Genomic DNA, 24,229 nt, shown 5'->3' on the forward strand with positions numbered 1-24,229 from the left:
GCAAAGAACTCCAAAATTTAAGTTTGCCCTTGGTTGTACTCTCTGGGGTTTGCCATAGATTTTCTTTTTGATGAAGTCACTAGGTGATTTGTTATATAAGCTCTCCTTTTAGCTAGTAACTGCATAACTGCAATGTGATAAATCTCAATACCATTTTTTCTTTCTCTCTCTCACTCTCTCTTTATTTCTCTTCCACTTTTTCTCTCCCCCTTCCTCTCTCCCTCCAACTCTTCTCTTTTACTCATTAATCTCTTCTCCACCATTGTGCTCCCTGTCACCACCTTCACTAAATCTCTTCCTGAATGGATGAATGGTATGATGGACAATGTCTCCTGATAGAGAAATGTGAAATATCATTTTCCACTTTGGCACAATTATTATTTATCACATAGAAAGTAATTTCTTTGAGTTTTGCTGAGTTGTGTTTTTCTCAGATCTATGAGAGATTACTTTCATACTTGCAATCATTCTACATTGGCTTTGTATTATGGTGGAGCCCATTGATGAGATTACTTGAATTCCCCTCCTGCAATGATCAGGGAAAACTGGCTGTTGTGATGAAAGGCTCAAATACAAAGTTAAAGGTAAGGAAGCTAAACAGAGAAGAGCTTTTTGTCCTTAGAATAACAGTTTTACAGGAATTTAAAAGGGAAATAATTGAACCATGCAGACCAGGAAAGATTTGAGGTGGAAATGGAAGCAGTGAATAACTTAATGCCTGCCTAGAAGGGGGAAAAAAGAGTGTTGAGGCAGAAGTCAGGCAAAAAATTAAATATTATTCAATTGGGTCAAATATCCTTTGCAGTCTCAAATAATGACTTTCTTGATGAATTTCTCAGCAAGGATCTTCCACTTTGAAGTATGTTGGTTTTGCTGTGTTTTCCCAATTAGATATTGGATAAAAAAATCAGCATGGGGAAAGTTAAATGGATTCACAGCCAGGTGCAGAAATAAAACAGTGAGTACTGTCTAATAAGGGTTGATATTCATTGATCTTTATAAAGGGGATGAGTTTATGAAGTAGCCTGCATTCAACATGTTGTTAAAAGTAGACACAATACTAAGCCTTCACAGAATATTATGCATGTTACAGTCAGAATATCAAGAAAAGGAAATTTACCCCAGCAAGAGGACACTATGTTTGATTGACTGAAACACCATATGTTTTAAATGAACAATTTTAAGAGAAAAAAGCACATATTGAAGGGTCCTTGTAATGAAAACAAAGACAAGTAATGAGAAACTGATGTTCCCTGATCCCTCTATGTGGTATGTGTTCCTTCGTCTTACCCTTCCTGAAGTCCACAATTAGCTCTTTTGCCTTACTGACGTTGAGTGCCAGGTTGTTGCTGCGGTACCATTCCACTAGTTGGCATATCTCACTCTTGTACACCCTCTCGTCACCACCTGAGATTCTACCAACAATGGTTGTATCGTAATTAAATTTGTAGATGATATTTGAGCTATGCCTAGCCACACAATCATGTGTATACAGAGAGTAGAGTAGTGGGCTAAGCACACACCCTTGAGGTGCACCAGTGCTGATAGTCAGAGAAGAGGATATGTTATCACTAATCCACGCAGACTGTGGTCTTCCCGTTAAGAAGTTGAGGATCCAATTACAGAGGGAGGCACAGACGCCCAGATACTGCAACTTAAAAGAAATTGAGTGTTTTTGTTCATATATTTTTGCTCTTCCATCACAGATTGTTCACAGCCTTCAGGGGAAGATTCACTGGATGCCTTCATGACAGATATTAAAATGGGTGCTGCCATGGATAGTGTCACTCGTAAAAAACTACACATACAATCTTTTGAGCTGAAAAAGGAGCAGCAAAGATTATGGAAACTAATAAAGATTGTGACGCCAGTTGGTCTACCAGAGCTAAAAACAGAGTAAGTGAGTGCCTTTGAGCTAATTGACATAGTGGAATCATTTATCCTGTACATGGTTAGAGTGAAAACAAGATGATTCAATACTCTTGGCTTCATTTCAGGCTAAGATATCTTGATGAAGGGTCTCAGCCTGAAACATTGACTGTTGATTTCCTTCTGTAGATGCTGCTTGACCTATTGTGTTCCACCAGCATGCTTTGTGTGTTGCTCTGATAAAGTATACAGTTCAAAACTCGTTAACAACAAGCAATTTTGCTTAAAAGAGGCTTAAGCTTATTTTAAATAATTCGAGGAATTTTCCCAGCCTCTTGGTTCTAACTAGGCTTTCAAGCACCAGAACCAGAACAATTTTGGTATACTGCTTGAATTTTCATACATTGAACGGAATTAGCTTTTTAATAACCCAATCAAAAATATCTGTCCTGTCAGGGCTGGGGGACTTTTTCAACAGTAGCTACATTCCAGCAAGAGTTTTGGTAAGACTCATGGCAGTGTGGAGGATGTCCATAGGACACTGAAAGCTGCTGTGTAGGTTGACTGTGTGCTTAAGAAGGCATACGGTGCATTGGCCTTCATCAATCGTGGGATACGGTTCAAGAGCCAAGAGGTAATGTTACAGCTGTATAGGACCCTGGTCAGGCTCCACTTGGAGTACTGTGCTCAATTCTGGTCACCTCACTACAGGAAGGATCTGCAAACTATAAAAAGGGTACAGAGGAAATTTACAAGGATCTTGTCTGGATTGGGGAGCATGCCTTATGAGAATAGGTGAGTGAACTTGGCCTTTTCTCCTTGGAGCAACGGAGGATGAGAGGTAACTTGATAGAAGTGTATAAAATGATGAGAGGCATTGATCGTGTGGGTAGTCAGAGGCTTTTTCCCAGGGCTGAAATGGGGCTAACACGAGAGGGCACAGTTTTAAGGTGTTTGGAAGTAGGTACAGAGGGGATATCAGGGATAAGCTTTTTATGCAGAGTAGTGAGTGCATGGAATGGGCTGCCGGCGACTGTGGTGGAGGCGGATACAATAGGATCTTTTAAGAGGCTCCTGGATAGGTACATGGAGCTTAGAAAAATAGAGGGCTATGGGTAACCCTAGGTAATTTCTAAAGTAAGTACATTTTCAGCATGGCATTGTGGGCCAAAGGGCTGTATTGTGCTGTAGGTTTTCTATTTTCTAACACTCAACAAAGTAAGATCTGTGATTAGTGTATCACTTGTACAGTTTTATCTGACTATACAATTTTAATGTGAATAGATTTTCTCCTCAATTCTGTAGAGTTGGATGAACATTTGAACTCTTGACTCAGACAGTAAGGCAACCAACTGATTCCAGCCAATGCTGCATGACTCAGTTACTCACTATATGTACTCTCAGTTCCAGGGAAAGCCTGCAAAATGTGTGTTTATTTCCCATTCCTGCTTATCCTGAAGTTAGGGATGACGGTGGCAGATAGAGTTCCGTTATTATGTTGCCCAAAAGACCTATTGACAGACTGTTTCATGAACGTCACACATAATCCCATCTTCTTACTGGCTGTCAGCAGAGTCTTGTTAATTGTTGAGAGTAAGTCTCAGCAATAGTTCCTTGTAATTCAAGGAGTTCAATCTAAATGTGCTTTTCAACGATTACAACAAAACCCAAAGGCATTCCTAGTCTTGTCTTCAGCATCCTACAAATGTTTGTGCTGTTTTTGAAAAAAATTTGCAAAAGCCAAGTTTTGATATGTCATTTTGTTTTACTTTATTTAAAATGCTGACCAGAATTTTGCAGTCATTGTGCATTAAATAAAAAGTTTGAGAGCTTTACCTGAGCTGGAATTTCTAGTGAAATCTTTCCACTGAAGCTTTAGAAGGAGTGTAGTTAGAAGTTCATCACAAGGCTGTCTGGATTAGAGGGCATGAGTTATGCAGAGGTTGGACAAACTTGGGGTTGTTTTCTGTGGAGTGTTGGAGAATGTGGGAGTGGAGGGGTCGGAAAAAAGTTTGTAAAATTACGAGATGTAGATAGAATCTTTTTCCTAAGGTTGAAATGTCAAGTGCTAAAGGATGTGTACTTAAGGTGAGAGAAGAAATGCTTAAAGGAAATGAGCAAGGCAAGTTTTTTTTTACACAGAGTGCTGCGTTTCTGGAACAGGCTTCCAGGAGTAGTGGTAGAAACTGCCACTATAGATAGGCATACAGTATGAACAGCAGAGATATGTATCATCTACAGGCAGAAGAAGCTTAGTTTAATTTGACGTCATGTTCAGAACAGACATTGTGGGCTGAAGGGTCTGTTCTATGTTGTGGATATCTGATGTTCAAAACATTTCATTTCAAAGGATTGCTGGACAAACTGGAGACACAGAGACCAAAGCTAAGAAAATTGCTGTTCCTATCTTTGGGGCAATGAAGGGAGGGAAAAAGTTCAAACTGAAGACAGGCACCATTGGGGTAAGTGAAGTGCAATGTGAACATTTTTTTTAGAACAAGAGTGGCTTGCACCACTGTGCAATTGGAAAACTCTGTCACTGCTGCTGCTGCCAGGCTATTAAAGCAATGCCACGGAATGTCCACTAGTTAATCCATTCCATCTGTCTCTATCCATTTTCATTCAAATTTGGTTGAGATGGTGAATGCTGATGGCTTTGCCAATTTAAAAGAATTACTGAGTCTGACTGTGTGAAGGAACCTAATGAGCATCAGTAGCAATTCAGACCTTAACCCAATAATGCTTCAGTGCAGTCTGTCTTTGTCAATTCATCTCTCTTACCCTGCTGGGCTTAGCATCTCTTTAAAGCGAATGTGTGTTTCGGCAGAAATAGACCATTTCTGTCCTACTGATCTACACTGTTAACTGTGCTCCACACAAGACATAACACTTCTCAACTGAATTGGATGGAGCAAGAATGCTCTATTCGACTCAGCCTGTTCTGTTATACAGTGCCATCATGACTGATTAATACCACAATCCCATGTACCTGTTCTTAACTCCTTAACCAATACCGTTGCCAAACAAAAATAAAGTCTTGCTCAACAAAAAATAGTAAATTATGTTTTGGTTATAAGAGCAAGTAGATTTATTTTTGCTTATTTTAACACCAAACAGGCATTCTTGCTCTCAAATTATGGTTCCTTCAGCAAACCTTCTTAGATTGTCTTCTCTACTAGTTTACTTTCAACGGGTTTATTTTTCTTCGCCTCCATCCACTCTCCATAACCCTAGTGATTTTAAAACGAGTATCTTGCAAAAATAAATTGGATTGCTATATGTTTTAAGAATTTAAAAATCCCCATGGGCTATTCTGGTTGTAAAATGAGATATTTATGCAGCGTGACAAGAGGTTTGATTATTTAACACAAAAATCTATCATCTGAATTATTTATGGATAAAAGAGGTAGTAAACCTTAGGTGCAATAATGATTTTTTTTATCTGCAGAGCTTTGAATTACTTATGAGACTAAAGAAAGCACAAAACCACAGGCTAAGAAATGTTGTGGTCGCTGTGTGCCTGATAGATACTATTGGGATCTCACTATTGCTATTAATTAGTCTCTCTTTTGCTGTAGATGAATGAGTAGCTAGATGGCCCCAACAAGACTAAAGGATTTAAGATGTTTGATCTTAGTTGGGTGAATCAAAGCTTTGAACATACTTCAATGTATATATTTTGTTTTTAAAACATTGTTTTCTTTCCTTTTTCACAACCTTCTGCCTTGAGGGACTTATGCTAATACAGAGGTTTTTCGCTATAAATGGCCAAAGAAGTGGGTGTTTGTGTGGGCTGCTTGCTTGTGAGATTGTGTCTGTGTGTTTTAAAATGTCCGTCATAGCAGTGCCAAATTTTAATTGGAGACCTCTTAAAATACCACATTGGAATCGAGCACAGTACATTTGTACTCCATTCACTCTGACTACAGTGAATAATACTATTTTCTAGTTTTGATATGTAAAAATAATGTGAAGGTTAGCTGGGTCATATCACTTTACATGTAAAGATCCTGCCCAGATTTCATGCCATTACAAACCTGTTTCATCAAAAGCCTTTAATACTGAAAATCTAAACAAAAAAATTGAAAATGCTGTAAGTACTCAAAATATTAAGCAGCTCATGAGGAAGGAGAAACTGAAAAATTACCTTTCATTAGAACTCTTCCTGCATCAAAATCAGGGCTGGGAGTTAGCAGCAAGAAGGAAAGAAGGTGAATTTTTATAATTCTGAACACCAAGCAGTCATAAGGGGAGGTGGCAGGGAATAGAGGTATCCTTATAACTTGGCCCTAGTGGTTTGTTCTCCCAATATTGATGATTATTTAAAGTGAACCATTGTATGCACTTAAGATAACAAATTGAAATTGCTCTTAATTTGTGCATTCTAATTTTGAATTTGATATTACTTATCTGTAGGTTGTCCCATTTAACAATGACTATTTTGAAAACACTTGGCTTAGTTTCCCAAAATCAAAAGATGATCTCTTGCAGAGCCCCTGCTCTTGGTGCAATTTCTTAATTTCCCTACTTTTTTCAGATGGAGGGCTACACATTTTATGAGACACTGCACATTTTATGAGAAACTGTTATGATATAGAAGCTAGAAAGGAGCATGCTGTATCTGTGAATGACGCTGTAAGCACATCCATTATATTTCAAAATAGAGGAGTTCTCACAGATGCCATTGTCAATATTTAATCCTTTTGCAATGTTGCAAAAACAATGCAGAAATTACTCCCTCAGTGTTTGTGGGAGCTTGCTGTGTACAAATTGACTGACACAATTTCTGCAATACATTTCCAAAAGTTCTTAATTATCTATGAAACATTATCGCGCATCCTAAAGATTTGAAAGATGGTACCTTGAGCTTTTCTTCATGTACCCTTAACTTTTTACAAATGTCCTGTTTTTAATTTTGTTCTTATTCATGAAGGTAAATAATAATGGTGGTGTACTAGAGTTCTTCATAGTTTGTCCTAGCAATGTTACTGAGTGCTTGCTTGCTTGCTTGCTTAAGGTTACCTGTTTGTTAATCTTCTCTGTCTAATTTCTGAATGAGAACTATGGGGTTATTTTCATGATATACCCCTTATTCTTTGGTAATTAAGTTTATTGTACATTTCCCCTTTTGTGCCTTGCCTAATATCAAATGATACTATAAAGGCTTTAATACATAGAACAGTACAGCACAAGAGCAGGTCCTTTGGCCAACAATGTTGTACCCAACCAATTAAATTAGTAGTCAAATGGCTAACTAAACTAATCTCTTCTGCCACAAACAAGAGAAAATCTGCAGTTGCTGGAAATCCAAGCAACACACACAAAATGCTGGAGGAACTCAGCAGGCCAGGCAACATCTATGGAAAAAAGTACAGCTGATGTTTCTGGCTGAGACCCTTCGGCAGAATGGAATCTCTTGTACCTACACATTGTCCACATCCTTCCATTTTCCTCACATTTGTGTGCCTTCCTAAATATCTGTTAAAAGTCTGTAATGCATCTGCCTTTACCACTACTCCAGTGCATTCCAGGCAACCACCACATTTGTATATAAAAAAAACTCGCCCCTCTCATCTCCTTTGAAATTTAGTATTGGACATTTCATCCCTGGAAAAGAGATACCATTTGTCTATTCTATCTATGCCTATTATATCTTATAAACTTCTATCAGATATCCCCTCTCCTCTGCTGCTCCTGTGAGATCAACACAAGTTTGTGTAACCTCTTGTGATAGCACGTGTCCTCTAATCCAGGCAGCATCCTGGTAAACCTCATCTGCACCCTCTCCAATGCCTCGATATCTTCCCTATAATGGGGCAACCAGAACTGTACGCAGTGCTCCGGATGTGGCCTAACTAGAGTTTTATACAGCTGCAGCATAACTTTCTGAATTAAAAAAAAGATTTTATTCAAGTAAGTATTTTATTTGCACCAGGTACAACTAGATACATAGAGTTGATTTTACAACTCCATGTCAGTTTCAATTTCACTGCACTGTCTTCTTTACAATTTCACCATGAATCGATGTACATTACTCATTGCTTCCACAGAGAAAGAGTAGGATTTTCTCATAGTCCCCTTTAGTTTAATTCTTGATAGCAGAGTCTTGACAGCAGAGTTTTTCCATATTTAGCTTTGTAATCCACTTAACTATCCTTCAAATCCACTTTAAAATGGGAAACTATAATTCTGATCAAATGATTATCTTCTGTACTGTAGTCCTTCACTGATCAATGCAACCTCTCAGTAAAATAGGCTGGTTTGTTGCCAAAGCATTTTAATAAAGCTCTTAATGGATTTTCTATGTCCCCTCACAGCTCAAGATCTGAGGCCTTGCCCACATCATGTTGACTATACTTTGTGTACCTCTCAGACACGGTCATTAGAGGTGCAAATTTCCTGTCAGACAGAATTTTAATGATTTGTGTCAATGTTGTCCCTTTCCTCTTTTCACCAGCTTCATACAAAACCCTTGCATCATCATCAGCAAGATCATGACCCACTTCGTTACTCACATCTCTGAGTGTCTCCAAGTAAAATGAGTAAAGCTTTTTGAAATGTTCCAAGTATATCACCTTTTATCTTTTCTGCTAGATCATTGTTGAATTTTTCTTTATTGGCTTTAATAAACTCCTTTATCTCTTTGTTGCTCCTGATTACTAGTACTTCCACCACAGTCTTCATTAGTATGAAGACCCTTCATAACATAATCTTATCAGTCAGAGGAGCTATTGCCCCAAAAGCATAACTGTTGAGAACATCATGTCTCAAAGCTGAGTGCTTCCCTCTCCAAAACACAAAGACCTCAGCAACTGCCTTCAAACATTTGTTCAAGTTTCTTGTCATAGGTGTACATACCCAGGATACAAATGACATTAGAATTAACTTTTTTCAACAGAAGCATAGGATGTTACAAGGACAAACATTAACATAAACTTAAATTAACACGTATCATACATAATTTACAAATGTACAACATAAACAATATATCCATATGACATTAGTGCAGAGAATAAAATATAGTCCAAAGTTGTGTTTTAAAGTTTTCCAAGTTGTTTCAAGAATCTGATAGCAGTCAGGAAGAACTGTTCTTGAACCTTGAAGTGTTGGTCTTTGGGCTCTTGTATCATCTACATCAAAAAGAGGGCATGGCCCAGATGGTTGGGGTCCTTGATAATGGATGCTGCTACCTTCCTAAGACATCATCTTTTGTATTTGTCCTTTGTAATTTATTTTTTATTGAAGTTCATAATCAACCAAACATTTCCATAAGATGTATTTCAGACATTGTACATATATATCATATAATAATATATATCACAAATCTCCACAAAGTATTTATCTGAGGTATACACTTATAGAAAAGAGTGGAAAATAAAAACAAGCAAAAGGAAAGAACTATGTACAAGTAGGGAGTGATCTTTTTTGGTAGGGAGAGCGAAGGAGAGCAGCACCAATGATGAAACAGGCCAAGTCCAGCATTCTCTGTAGTCTCTTGTGTTCCTCTGCAATAACGCAATTTATGTAAGAAATGAATGTTCATTCACAGAACCTTAAACCCTATTGTCTGAGAGCATATTTTCCACCATGAATTTAATGGGCTGTGCAATATCACTTTAAAGAATAAAGCAATCTTCAAAACATTTTAAAAAGAATTTACATTTTTATATCTTTCTAAATCAGAGCAAAATTCAAATATATTTTATTCTGGATTGTGAATGCATGCTTTTAAGCGACTCTAAAATAAATAAATTGAGACTCCAACTGATCTTTTTTATATAAAAAAAAGTGCCAACAGCTAAGGATTTGGATTTTCAGGCAATCGGGTTTTAAATCCTAGCCTGCGCTAATATAATGTACTTGGATATTGGTACGGTGTAATTTCAGAGAGCCTTGAGGAAAATTATCTGGATTAAAAAGAAAGGCTTGCAATGATATGGAGCCCTTCATACCTCAGAACAGATATAAAGCACTTTGCAGCTTATGGAATACATTTGATGTCTAGTCACTTTTAGTGCAGAAAACAAGGCATGTGCTTTGTACATAGTAAGATCCCTAAAGCTTTTTTTTTGAGGCACAAAAGTTCAGAGGTTCATTTTCCCTCTGAAACAGCGCAGGTACAAGACAGACAGACAGACCTCAGCTTAAAAGTCTCATCTGAAAGATGGCTACCTGTTCTTTATTTAGATGACTGTCAACTGTCCTTCCCCAAATACGCTAGAATTTTGTAGAGTTATATAAAATTATAGCACAGAAGATGGCCATTTGTTGAGAAGTGTCTGTGCCAGTCAATTAAGAGCTAACCAACTGATCTTTCTTTCTAAGTCTTGCAGCTTACAGCAATACACATGTTTGTTCAGTTTTTTATAATGTGATTAGTTGTGCTGTTTTCATGTTTTCAGTAATGAGTTGCTAATTTGCACCACCATCTGGATGAGAAAAAATCTCCCCTACTGTCTTCTTGTACTAATATCTTTAACTGTATGACCCCTAGTTATAGACATCTGTCACTCTTAATTTTATATCCCTTAACAGAGTCTGGCCTCCTACTTCGCTTTTTCAAAGAAAGAGATTCTAAAGATTTCAGCAGATTCTAATTTAAGTGCTAGCTTCCAAAATGCTTACACAGATATTAGTTGCTAAATGTCAAATTTAATTTTGGTAGCTGCTACGGCAATCAGACCTACTGATTACAAGAGGTAAGCCGTATGTTTTACCGGTGACTGCCAAATTTTGATCTACAGAAGAATCGTGACTGGAGGAGCTTCTATTAAGTGGCAGGGGTCTAATGTGTCATGAAAACCCAAGAAGATTTCTATCTTAAAGTGGGAGACCAAAAAATAAATTATGGTTCACTTTTTCACATTTTTTACTGTTCTTATTTAAATTTCTGACCCCACAGGAGCATGGTGAATTTGATATATTTTCTCCCAAACTAGAAGGAAAGGATTCTTTTTGGATATCTTGACTGGTCTTTTAACTGTGTCACTACTCAGTTTATCCATTTTGTTTCAGAATAGAGATACAGAAGACTTCAGAGAGTCTGGATTTTTTTAAAAGCTATTGAAGGAACTCGGTGGACAATGCAGTGTCTGTGGAGGGAAAATGGACAGTCAACGTTATGATCCAAAATATTAACTATCCTTTTTCCTCCATAAATGCTGCCTGTAAGGAGTTTGTACATTCTCCCCATAGCCACGTGGGTTTCCTCCGGGTGCCCCGATTTCCTCCCACTGTCCATAGGCATACTGGTTGGTAGGTTAATTGGTTGTTGTAAATTGTCCCTCGATTAGGCTCGGATTAAATCAAGAGATTGCTGGGTGGCATGGCTCAAATAGCCAGACGGGCCTACTCCATCCTGCACCTCCATAAATAAATCGATAATTAAATCATTTGGAAGGGCAAGGACTTGTGTTTCATTTAAAGTACAAAGCAGACTTTCTATCATCTCGGTAAACTAGATTTCTATGCAGTTCAAACTGATGCAACAAATCCCTTAAATATCTGCTCCTTCTGAAAGGTCTTTGGTAAAGTAACCTTTCCCACACTAAATACAGTGATATGTGATTTGAAACAAATTGCCATTTAATGCACAGATGTCATAACAGTGGGAGACAGAAGTGCAATGCTGAAGCAGTAGGAGGTACATTTATAAAGTTTGGATTAAAGCTCATCAAGGTAAATTAGAGATATCTTTCCTCAGCAGCTGACTTGCTGTCATATATATGGGTGTTTGCTCATTTTATTTTAATTGGATTTCAGAATACTGTTTTTCATCATGAGCTCCAAAGGGATTGGCTTTTTTAACTTTGTTATAAGATGTGGCGACAACTGACTGTGTTGGTGTTTCAGATTAAAATGCTGGTTAGTGATTTGTCATGGTAAATGTGAAATTTCTTAATTAATTATATGTAGTATTATCGGATATGTGATATCGGACAAGTTTAATAGAGTAACCTAAAAATACTTATACAGTGCCTTGTAAAAGTATTCAGCCCCCAACCCTTTGCTCACATAAATGAGTAGCAAAACCAGGGATTTTGATCAACTTAAGTGAGAATATTTATTCATGAGTCACATGCTCTTTTTTTCCACAGTGGAGCTCTAAAACAGGGAAAATTGTAAAGCATGAAAAACTAAAAATTCAAAAACTGAAACATCAGCAGTTCAAATCCCCATTTGCTCACCTCGCACAGCACTTACAGCCAGTAGTCATTTTGGACAAGTCTCTATTAGCTTTCAACAATGTGATAGAGCAAGATTTGCCCATTCCTCCTTGCAGAATTGTTCAAGCTATGCCATGTTAGTTGGGGAACAGTGGTGGACAGCAATCTTGAGGTCTTTCCAGAGGTGTTCATTCGGGTTAAGGTCAGGACTTTGACTGAGCCACTCAAGGACACTAATTTTCTTCATTTGAAGCCATTCATTCCATGGTTGCTCTGACCGTGTGCTTTGGGTTGTTGTCCAGCTGAAAGTTGAACTTCCTCGCCAGTTTAAGCTTTCTAGCAGAGCCGAGCAGGTTTTTATCCAGTATCTCTCTGAATTTAACAGCATTCATCTTCCCATCAATCCTAACCAGATTTCCAGTCCCTGCTGTTGCAAAGAATCCCCATAACATGAAGCTATCTCTACTATACTTTACAGTAGGGGATGGTATTACCTGGCTGATGTGCAGTATTAGATTTATGCCACAGGTACCATTTAGGTTGAGGCGGAAAAGTTCCACTTTAGTCTCATTCTACCACAAGACCTTCTACCACATCTTTACTATCTTCTAAGTGATATTTTGCAAATGTTTTGTTTAGTCAGGTTTTCTTCCTTGCCATTCTTCCACAAATAGCCTTTTTATGCAAGGCCTTAGAGATTGTGGAGCCATGAACTTCATCTCCAGTTGCAGGCGCTGACTCCTGTAGCTCACTCTGAGTGACTATTGGCGTCAAAGTAGCCTCTCTAACAAGTGCCATTCTTCTCTGACGATTAAATTTAGAGGGGTGGCCTGAGTTAGGCAGTGTGGCTGTCATTTCATTTATTTTCCACCTTTTCATGATTGACTGCACTGAGCATGTTCAAGTATGTTCAGTGCATTTGAAATGGCCCTGTATGCTTCCCTTGATTTATACTTCTCTATTATCATTTCCTTGACTTATCTTGAATGCTTTGTCTCTATTTTGGTTTGATCTTTTGAAAATTTACCATAATGTTGAACCTTACAGAGACAGAGGTATTTATTCTTATGAACTTATTGAAAACAGGTGATCCTACTGTTTTCTATGTACATCAGCAAATTGGGTGAGTTGGCAAGGTATATTGTACCTGAGAGAAGTTAGCATAGTAATTACAAAAGAGTGAATACTTTTTCAGCTTCTCAATTTTGGTTTATAATGTTTAGTAAATTGTTGACAGGTTTTGGAATTTTTCTTTTGATTTGACATGCACAATGTTTTGTAGATTAGCTCATAAAATTCTACAATATATTTTAAATTTAGAAATTGAGACAGTAAGATGTGAAAATAATTGTGGGATGCTCTACATCAAAAGATGAGCTGCCTTCAAGTCAGCTGTCAATTTGAGTTATGTGGGTTTAAATAGTATTTGATTTAGCCAACCACCAGATTATTTCCCTGTCCCACTCTGCATCTCTGCTATGCTCTTCACATGCCTCTACTAACCTGAAACAGATGAGTGTGTCCAATTACCCTAGGGTCTGTTGGCCTTCCAACTTGAACACCATACATGGTGGAGTACTGTTATAGTCCTGACTGTGACAGTGATCTTTTGTCAATGTCTCTGAGACTCCCAAGAGTACTTAATTGCTTCAGATATGCCGGGATATTTAAAGGTAATGCAATAACTTTCTCTAACTAACTAAAACACTTTTTTAAAAAATCAGACGAAGTAAAATAAGAGTCACACAGCTGCACAGAACAAAAATAGGCCCTTCAGCCCAAATCATCCTTGCAGATCATGACATATATTTATGCTAATCCCATTTGCCTGTTTTAGGCCGTATCCCCTTACTCCCCTTCTATCTAAGTACCTGTCCAAATATCCTTTAAACAGTACATTGTATCTGTTTTTACCACATACTGTGGCAGCTCATGCCACATAATCACCACCCTCTATGTGGAAAGACCTGCCCCTCAGATCTGAATTTATCCTGATTTTCAGATTGGGAATCCCTTTATAAATTAATTACAATTCTGATCCTTTGCCAGTTTTAACTGGGATAGAATACAGGTGAGCTATTCGGGAAATACCAGCACAATTAGGCTGTACTATTAACTCCAGAGTCCAGAAACAGAGCAGATGCCAAACACTTCAATCTGTTGTGCAGCTTGTCTGGGGCTCCCAGCAGTGCTGGTCAAGACTGGAAATAAAGCAAGTTAGGCCTGCAGAGAGATAATTAGTATTTTGAAAGGTGACACCAATCTACCACAGCCCATATTAGGATCTCAACATATGCCAGGTTGCTCATGAGAATTTGCACATCACCAGATCTTGATTGAGCAAATTTATATGATGCTTCTGGAGGTGATGACTGTTATTGGATAGTGAGCAGGTCTTTCTCTGCTATCAGCACCAGCATCAAACTCTTGAGGTATGAGAACTGTCCTGGGAACTAGCCACTGATATATCCAGAACTTTAAGACTGAAACACTGGGATTGAGTTGGATAAGATAGCAGGCAAGTCTTGAGCTGGTGTGCACATTAATAATGTACCTATCATTTTGCCTAAATTGTTCAAAAATTTGGATAAATGATTTTCCAGGGAAATGGTGGTGCCATCCTTGTTTATATTATTAATTTTTGAGATTTGGGCATTGCCAGCATTTATTGCCTGTCCCCAGTTGCTGTTAAGGTCCTCCTTGAATCACTGTAGTCCTTGGGCTAAAGTTGCTCCCGCATTGTTTTTAGGTAGGAGGTTCTAGGATTTCATTGTGGCATTGCTGAAGGAACAGTGATACCTTTCAAAATCAAGATAGTGTATAACCTGGAGCTAAAGCTGTAGGTGGTGGAGTTCAATGCATCTGCTGACTACATCATTCTTGGTGGTAGAGTTCACAGGTTTGGAAGTCACTGTTACATAAACCTAGGTGAGGAACTGCAATGTATTTTGAAGCTGCTTTGTCTTGGATGATGTTAGTCTCTGACTGTTGTTGAACAGCATTAATCCAATCAAGTAGAGAGCATTCCATTATGATTCTGATAGAGGTACTTGAAAATTGGAGTAAGTTTATTGCTATCCCATGCACCAAGATACAGTAAAAAGCTTTTCTTGCATACTGTTCATACAGATCAGATCATTACACAGTGTTTTGAGGTAGAGCATGATAAAACAGTAACAACGCCGATTTTAAAAAGTCACAGCTATAGAGAAAGTACAGGTACAGTGCAGGTACGCAATTAAGGTGCAAGATCGAAACAAGGAAAATATGAGGTCAGAAGTCCAATTTATCCTACTTGGGAACATTTTAATAGTCTTATAGTGGGGTAGAAGCTGTCCGTGAGCATACCTTAAGTTTCAGGAAGATACCCAGTTGCCATAGGATATCAAACACCTTTGACTTTATAGCAACAGTGCTTATGTGGTTAATCTATTTGAATTTTTGATCAATGGTCCTTCTCAGATTTCAATGACAGAGTAACTAGGCAATTGCGATGCCATTGAATATTAATAATAGGTAGTTATACTCATTCTTGTTGGAAATGGTCATTTCTTCCATTTATTGTATAGTCTTTATTTACCCTCTATGAATATGCCTGAATATGGTTAGGGCATTGCTGCCTGCTTGATTTGTAAGGAGTTGTGAATTACGTGGAAGTGGTCAACCATCAGCAAACGTCCACATTTTTGATGAAGCAAAGAAATCACTCTTAAAGCAGCTGTAAATTATTGGTATATAGGATATATAGGCACTGCAGTGATGTCTTGGGACTGATATTATTGACTTCCATTGACCACGACCATCATGCTTAATATGATATTTAACTCCTTCCATTAGAGTCTTTTTTTTCTCTTTCCATTGATTTCAATTTACTAGCACTCCTTAATGCCACACTTAATCAAATACTGTTGTCTCGCTTCACCTTTGAAATTCAACTCTTAACTCGTGTTGGAACCAAGGCAGTGATGAGGTTTAGAGCCAAAAAAGTCTGATGAAATCCAAACTGGGCATCAGAAGCAGGTTGATGATGAATAAGTACTGTTCACAGCTCCTTCCATTGCTTTGCCCATGATTTGTTAGCTGGAATATTCCTGTCCTACTTTTAACCTAAGCAATTTCTCACATTATCATCTTTTTACCTGGACTATTAAGTATCCTGATCTCAACAATCAAATGAGTAATGTCTGCTTTTTCTTTGCGCAATTAAGCTAACAACAGTTGGATATTATTGCATCATGCTATTGTCATTTGAACAATTTGCAAATACAATATACCACTTAACTAACCGCTACTAGAGTTATCTGATTAAAAATGTATCCATGATCCAGTTTAAATCTGGAATCTATACTCTTTGTGCCACCTGAATGAGATGTTAAAATTGTTCACACTTACTGCACTTCCATAGAGACATGGAGTCATAAAGCACATTAACAGGTGCTTCAGCCCACCACATCCATGCCAAACTTTTTTCCCTATCTATACTAATCCCTTTTAGCATCATAGAGTCACACAATATGGAAGCAGATCCTTTGGCCCACCTTATCCATTCTGACCATGGTGCACACCAAGCTTCTATTTACTCGTGTTTGACCCATATCCCGCTGAGGTTTTCCTGTGCATGTACTTACCCAGGTGTCTTTTAAATGTTGTTATTGTATCTACCTCTGCTGGCTTCTCCAGCATTTCATTCATATATGCACTACCCTATATGTGAAATTTCCCCTCAGGTATCTTAAATCTTACACTTGCCGTCTTCTCATTGGGTAGAAGATACAAAAGCTCAAGGAGATCTTCTGTCTTGCAGTTATAAGTTCCTTGGTGCAGTAAAATGGACTCCTAACCTCATAATGACGTTCTTCTTTATTGTCTACCTGTACTACACCTTCTGCATTGTAACACTTTTTCAGCACTTTATTGTTGTTTTACCTCAGTACACTGTTGTAATAAATTGATCTATATGAATAGTATGAAAGAAGTTTTTCACTGTACCTCATTAATCTGACAATAATAAACCAATTTACCTTAAATCTATGCCTCTCATTTTTAGTTCCCCTTTCCTAAGCAAGAGAACATATGTATTCACTCTATCTGGCCAAGTCATGGCCAAATGGTTAAGGCGTTCGTCTAGTTATCTGAAGGTTGCTAGTTTGAGCTTTGGCTGAGGCAGCATGTGTGTCCTTGAGCAAGGCACTTAACCACGCATTGCTCTGCGATGACACCGGTGTCAAGCTGTATGGGTCCTAATGCCCTTCCCTTGGACAACATCGGTGGCGTGGAGAGAGGAGACTTGCAGCTTGGGCAACTGCTGGTCTTCCATTAAAAAAAACCTTGCCCAGGCTTGCACCCTGGAAACTTTCCAAGGTGCAAATCCGTGGTCTATCGAGTCTACACACACTTATATCACATGCTATCTATTACACGCTATTTATGCTTATTTGCCTGCATTCGGCCAGTATCCTCATATACCCTGCCTATGTGCCCTTGATTCTACTACTTCCCCTGACAGTGTCGTGCAGGTATCAACCACTCCCTGTGTACAAAACTTTCCCATCAGGAAAAAAAATATTCTGACTATTTACCCTGTCTGTGCTTTTTGTAATTTTATATACCTCCACAAGCTCACCCCTCCGCCTGCTTTGCTCAAGAGGAAAGCAGCACAGCCTATCTGGACTCTCCTCATGACTAAAATCTTCCATTCCAGAGAATATCTTGGTGAATCCCCTTTGTAAAGTCCTTAGTGGCCACTCCTCTTATCCAAGGAAAGAGTATGCAGGAGGCTTAAAGGTTTACTACGTATGTAATGCCCTGGTCCTGGTTAAGATTTCTGCTATGCTGAGGTATTTTTATATTAACAGTTTTCTGCAAACAATTGTCCTGTTAATAAGCTTCATAGACTGGTGTTCTGGTTTCAGCTAAAGATAAGGAGCTATTTGCCCAACCTAGGAATGTTGTGTCAGCCAGTCAGGTTTGTCTTGGTAATGTGTTGTAATATCTTACCCGTTGGGATGTCATGGAAGTTTCAAGAGAGCTGAGCAGGATCAGATTTCTGAAGGACAGTAGTCTAGTTTGGAGTCTTTTGTGAGGAGCTGCAGAGAAGAGCACAAGTCAAGATGCTTGGCAGATCCCACTTGAAGGGAAACCCCTATTTTAAGAAGTGTTTTGTGCAGATGAACAGTTCAAAAGGAGGAAGTGCCAATACCCCTGAGTTAGCCAGATCGCTGGAAATAGTCTTTGAGGGAAGTTCGAACTGTGGCTGGTATCCTTCACACGCAATGTGGGTTCATCGTGTGACTAATCAAAGTGAAGAGTCCCGACTACTTCAGAAACGAGCTCTAATGTTTATGTGCACATTTGGACTGGATTAACTGTAATGGGCCTTTTCATTTTTCTTTTTCTGTTGACCGTTTATTAAAGTTGAAAAATTGGTAAATATATTTCCTTTGTAATTTTATGCCGGTTTTTTTCTGGCGGACGATAACTTTACATGGGACAATATTTACACGTCATTCACTACAATTCATGCCCCTCATGGAGCAATCCAATTTTCATGTTTGGTTGAACCCAAATCATGCCGACCCCAGACCTGCATTGGTTATGAAAGATGACACTGTTAGATCACAGTGCTGTTAACAGAGATTGCTAACGAACCAAGTTTGAAAACAAGCCCTGGTGAGAGGTTTACACATAGACAAATTACTTACAAAATTCCTCTGTAATAATTGCCAGATTCATCTTTTCTGGTAGCTGAATGTTTTTATCTCTCAAATCTTGTGTCTGTTTGTCCCGTTTGAATCTTTCCTATTTGGTTTCTGCACTTTACACAGCATCAAACTATAGCATAGAATTTGTATTTCAAACTTATATCTTTTTCTATTTAAAAGACTTCATTAAAATATATCCGTTCTATGAAGCTTTTCCATTTACTTTTTTTGTATATGATTACAAGATGAATTTACTGATTTAAAAATTCAGATTCCAAGAGGTTTAAATAAGGTGCAAAGTTACCCAGAAGTTGTGAAGTAAGTTACCAGGAAAGGATATTGAATTATTGACAAATTAGTTTGTTATTTTCATAAGTACAGAGATACAGTGAAAAACTCCGTATGTGATCTGTACAGATCATTTCTGTCCAATAATGCACTGAGGTAGTAAGGGGAAAAGCATAACAGCATTCCAAATAAAAGGTTATAGTTGCAGACAATAAGGTGCAAAGTCACGACGGTGTGGAAGTGAAGTCAAAAGTCCATCTTCTTGTACTCGAACTGTTCAATAGCTTTATAACAGCAGAATCAAAGCTGTTCATGACCATGGTGGTACGTCCTTTCAGTATCTTCTCCATGACAGAACTGGGAGAACAGAAAAGGTCTAAGGTTGTGGGGTCTTTTGATTATGTTGTCTGCTTTACCAAGGTAGCGCGAAGTGTAGATACAGTCCATGGAAGAGAGGGTGAGCTGTGTCCACAACAAATCTGCAGCTTCTTACAGTCACTGACAGAGAGTTGCAATACTAACATTTTTTTGAAGTTGGCCCAATAGAGAACATAAGCAATTTTGACTAGGAATTGAGACAATTAGTAGTCATATAGTGATCTAATGGTAAATTCCTTTTTTCAAAAGAAAAGTCTTTAAATAAATATATTTTTCTAATTTTCCGTCCCATTCAGAGACTACCACCAAAACGTCCTGAACCACCCAGTAATTTATTTAACATGAAGGATAGTCAAGCTTTTGAGGCTGAGGAGGAGGAGGAGGAGGAACAGGAACAAGAGGAAGTAGCTGAGGAAAAGGACAAGCCAGATAGCAAGACTCAAGATCAAGAAATGGAACAGCAGCCAGAGCCATTTCATTCCAAAGATTCATCAAAAAATCACAACCAGGATGAAGGTGAGTTTAAAGGAAAAAGCTTTCTGACATTAGTGAACCTAAATTGGCAAAAGAATAGTATCCTGATATGTGTTGACATTATGAGCCCAGATGTAGTTGTTCATCCCACTCTGCATTGTGAAGGCATCATCATCAGTTTTAAACTGCATTCCATTTTGCTTCACACCACTTGTTACACAGTTTAGTACTTGAAGAATGACAAAATTGGAGCTATTGGTGTGAATGGAGTCTTGTCAAGTGAACGAGAGAAAATGAGAGCAATTCATCTGTCTCCTTTAATATTTCTGTTTTTTTCAACCCTCGCTGAGTCCTGTTCACCTATTGTCCCTTTGCTCTTTGTCCTATAATGGCTTCTGGTCCAGTAGTGCTTTCATTTAAAAATTCTCTTTTTTTCAAATTACTCTTTCTGTCTCACTTGCAGCCTAGCAATATGTTTGCTTCTTAAATTTTGACCATATCCTCTTGGAATTTAATGGTTCCTTCTGTAGTCTTAAGATCTGGACTTCCCTGAAATACCCTTTCTACTTCTCCACCTCTCCCACCTTTGCATCTGCAACCAAGTTTCATCATCTACTGTAATACAGCTTTATATGTTTCAATATAAGACATGTTTGGTAATGCTTCTTAAAAAAGTCTTTAAGCCATTGACTTAAAGGTGGTATATGCAGTAGGCAAAGATTCTGTCCTGGATTTGAGAGTTCTGAAGCTTCATTTTTCTCAATGTTTGTATCTTATGCTGTGCTCCAACTAGTAGTTGCTATTAACAGCTTAACTTCAGTTCCTACCTCAATACCTTTGGAAATGCACTTCTGTTCCATCAACACATACAAAATGCTGGTGGAACTCAGCAGGTCAGACAGCAGCTATGGGAAAAAGTACAGTCGACATTTTGGGCCGAAGCCCTTCGGCAGGAATCTCCCCATGTACTTTTTTCCATAGATGCTGCCTGGCCTGCTGAGTTCCTCCAGCATTTTGTGTGTGTTGCATGGATTCCCAGTATCTGCAGATTTTCTCTTGCTTCCATTCCATCAAGTGTCTTTTTTAATCTTTGTGCCACAGGGTTTTCTAAACAGGTTTCTCCCTGGCTAGAGAAATTCTTTCTCTGTACCCATTAATTAATAGTTGTTCAGGTTTGAAAGAATGTGTTTACATTATGGAGTCAGACCTCAGTTTTGTCAACAGCTTGAAATTGGCAGAGATTCTGGAATTTTTATAGTATTTTACAGTCATCTTTTCTGCATATAAAGCATCTTAGAATATTAGCAAAATGTGGTACATAATTTGCAGACAGACTAACTGCTTGAGAATGAACATTGTGAACCAGTGATATGTAAGGTAGCGATGTGATTGTTGTTAATCAAGCCATACATCGACACATCTCTTCACGATGTAGTGAGTGTGGAACTCTTAAAGCAGTTAATCAATTACAGATCTGTATTTGAGCTCCATCCACCTACCTGCCTTGGTTCCATGTCACGAAAACCTTTGTTAAAAGAAACAGAATCCAACAGTTTACAAAACAAACAAAGAAATCAGGAAACGTAAGAAAATCTGCAAATGCTGGAGGAACTCAGCAGGCCACACAGCAATTATGGAAAACAGCAAACAGTTGACCTTTCAGGCTAAGACTCTTCATAAGGGTACGTGGTTTTCCAATGAAAAGTTTTACTGCCTTTCTTACACTCCTGCTTTCTGACCTGCTTAGTAATTATGTTTCCTATCTTTATTGATGAGACGCTTTGTGAATTTTTTGTTGAAGATAGAGTAACTGTATTCCAGTTAATTCTCCTTACTGTTTTTTTAATCTATTGTTAAAATTTTCTGTGTTTCCGTATTGTAAAATGTCATGGTTTGAACTATCAATATGTGACCACACTATCATTTCTCCAAAGGTTACTTTCAGTATTGAATTTAAACCAATTGCACCTCATATCCTTATCCAAATTTGACAGATTCCTGAATTCAGATATTCCATATTCCCACCAATTCCCCTTGTTCTACTTGTTACCCACACCAACCATGTTCACAGCGAGAAATCCTTTATTTTCTCTCTTAATAAGAACTGCAGTTCCTCTTCCTCTCGTTGTTTATTCGACCTGTCATTTCTCTCCTTTTCTCCTTGGTTCAAACCACTGCTTTCTCTCTTTTAAGCTGTCAGCCCCGCATTCCAGCTGGCATAGTTTCTTTAATTTTCCTCCTGAATGGAGATGCCTTGAACAAGTTTAATCAGTCCTGAAGGAAAGCAGCCCAATAATACGTTGGCCTGATAAGAAGTGTGTCGGCGTGAAATATTGACTGTTTATTCATTTTCGTAGATGCTGCCTGACCTGCTGAGTTCCTCCAGTATTTTATGTATGTTGCACTGTGTTTCCAATTAGTTTATTTTAAATATTTCACGGGGGGGGGGGGGGGTGCATTTCTTTTTAATTACAAAGTCTAAGCAAAGGAACTGCCATGGGTAAAAGAGAGAATTAATGAGCAAAAATCAAAGCTAAGAGCATGACTGTTTCTTTTAGTGAGGGGAGTCACAAAAATCAGACATGCAATAGCCGGAAATGGAGTATAGATAGCTCAAGGTTGTAGAGTATAGAGATGAGGAGATGTGATGAGAGACAAGGAACTGTTAAAAGATGAAAACAAAGACAATCATTTCAACACAAGAGTTACAAGACTGGAAGCCAGCACTAGGATTAGGTTAGGAGGATTCTGTGATAATGTTGTTCACTATAAGGGTCGGAACAAGTACGGCACAAAGAAGACCCTGGTAAGTCATGAATCCAACCTAATAGATGAATGGTGGGAGAAGTCACATGAAACATAAGCATCAGCAGAGTTTTCTTTGGTTGCCTCTGCTTTGATTTGTATGTGAGTGCACAGTGCAGGAGAAATTAATGGAATGATGGGCACCAAATACTGAGATCCTACAGAGACAATGATTGTGAGGCACTGGGAAATGGACGACTTGATCAATCAAAACTATGCTTATACTTTTTCTTCCCTTTAAAATAACCCATACCGCAAAGCACCCATTGACCCCAGGTTACATCACTGATGATGTGTCCCAGTATCATGTTCAAAATGTCTGTATCTTAAGTTGTTCAGACCTCACTAGTCACAATAGATAGTTGCTGTTATTCCAATGCCATGGCAGTTATAACAGCAAGTCCAGTTTGAAGTTTTCACTTTTCTCATTCTTGTGCCCAACAAATCATCATAAAACCACTGCCTTGAGTACCACCAAGATCTTTTCACCAGCACCACACAATGCTGCTTCTCTGATCATCTCAGTGATGTGCTGTGGCTTCAGCAGCAGTCCAGCAAATTTGAGTGATGGTCACTGTTAATCCTCAGGAAACACAATCGTTGACAGCAATTGTGCATTCACTGGAAAATAGAGAAAAAAAATGTTCAAAAATCAAACTTTTGGAGGAACTCAGTGGGTCATGCTGAGTTAAGATAGTCAGGAAGGTGCTTAAGTAGAGACTTAGGAGAGCGGAATGGAGACCTGAGAAGCCCAGTTATACTAGAAGAATTCAACAGGCCAGGCAGCATCTATGGAAAAGAATAAACAGTGAGTGTTTCGAGTCAAGACCCTTCAATTGGACTGAGGAAGGGTCTTGTCCCGAAACATCAACTGCTTACTCTTTTCCATAGATGCTACCTGGCCTGCTGACTTCCTCCAGCATCTGCCGATTTTCTCATGTTTGTGGATATACAAGAAGAACATCTTATCTTCCATCTGGGCACCTTACAGCTTTCTGGAATGAGCTATGAATTCTCCAGTGTAAGGTAAACTGCTGTCTTATCATGTTTATGACCTTTTCTCACTCCATTTCTTTAAAATGTTTTGCTACTTATTCCTGCTGCTTCTTATCAGACTGATTTTTGCCTATCTTTTTTATATACAGAATCAGGTTTATTATCGCTGACGTATGTCATGTAATTTATTGTTTTGTAGCAGTACAGTGCAAGCCATAAAATATTACTAGCAGTAACAAATAATAAAAATAATAAATAGTGCAAAACAGGTAGTGTTCTTGTGTTCATGGACCATTCAAAAATCTGATGGTAGAGAATAAGAAAGTTTTCCTGAAACATTGTGTACGTCTTCAGGCTTCTGCACCTCCTTCCTGATGGTAGTAATGACAGGAAGTCATGGTCCTGATGTTGGGGGCCTTTAAAGAAGGAATGCTTACTTCTTGAGGCACTGCATTTTGAAGATGTCTTCAAAGATAGAAATGCTTTTATGCCCCTGATGGAACCGGCTGGATTTACATCCCTCTTCCGCCTTTTTTGATCCTGTGAATTGGA

The 24,229-nt window shown here is 38.3% G+C and overlaps 1 protein-coding gene and 1 pseudogene across 3 annotated transcripts in view; one reads left to right on the plus strand and one right to left on the minus strand.

Annotated features, from left to right (window-relative positions):
- Window positions 1–24,229, plus strand: part of slc4a1ap (solute carrier family 4 member 1 adaptor protein) — a 153,245-nt gene that overhangs the window by 88,663 nt on the left and 40,353 nt on the right. For all 3 annotated transcript variants that reach the window (XM_059982807.1, XM_059982809.1, XM_059982808.1), the window contains 3 exons: window positions 1,707–1,896; window positions 4,220–4,331; window positions 19,699–19,918. In XM_059982807.1, coding sequence (XP_059838790.1) covers window positions 1,707–1,896; window positions 4,220–4,331; window positions 19,699–19,918 — 522 coding nt within the window. The remainder of the gene's footprint in view (window positions 1–1,706; window positions 1,897–4,219; window positions 4,332–19,698; window positions 19,919–24,229) is intronic.
- LOC132400341 (annexin A1-like) lies at window positions 7,982–8,572 on the minus strand (annotated as a pseudogene).

This window comes from Hypanus sabinus, chromosome 10 (assembly GCF_030144855.1).
Source record: "Hypanus sabinus isolate sHypSab1 chromosome 10, sHypSab1.hap1, whole genome shotgun sequence".
NCBI lineage: Eukaryota > Metazoa > Chordata > Chondrichthyes > Myliobatiformes > Dasyatidae > Hypanus > Hypanus sabinus.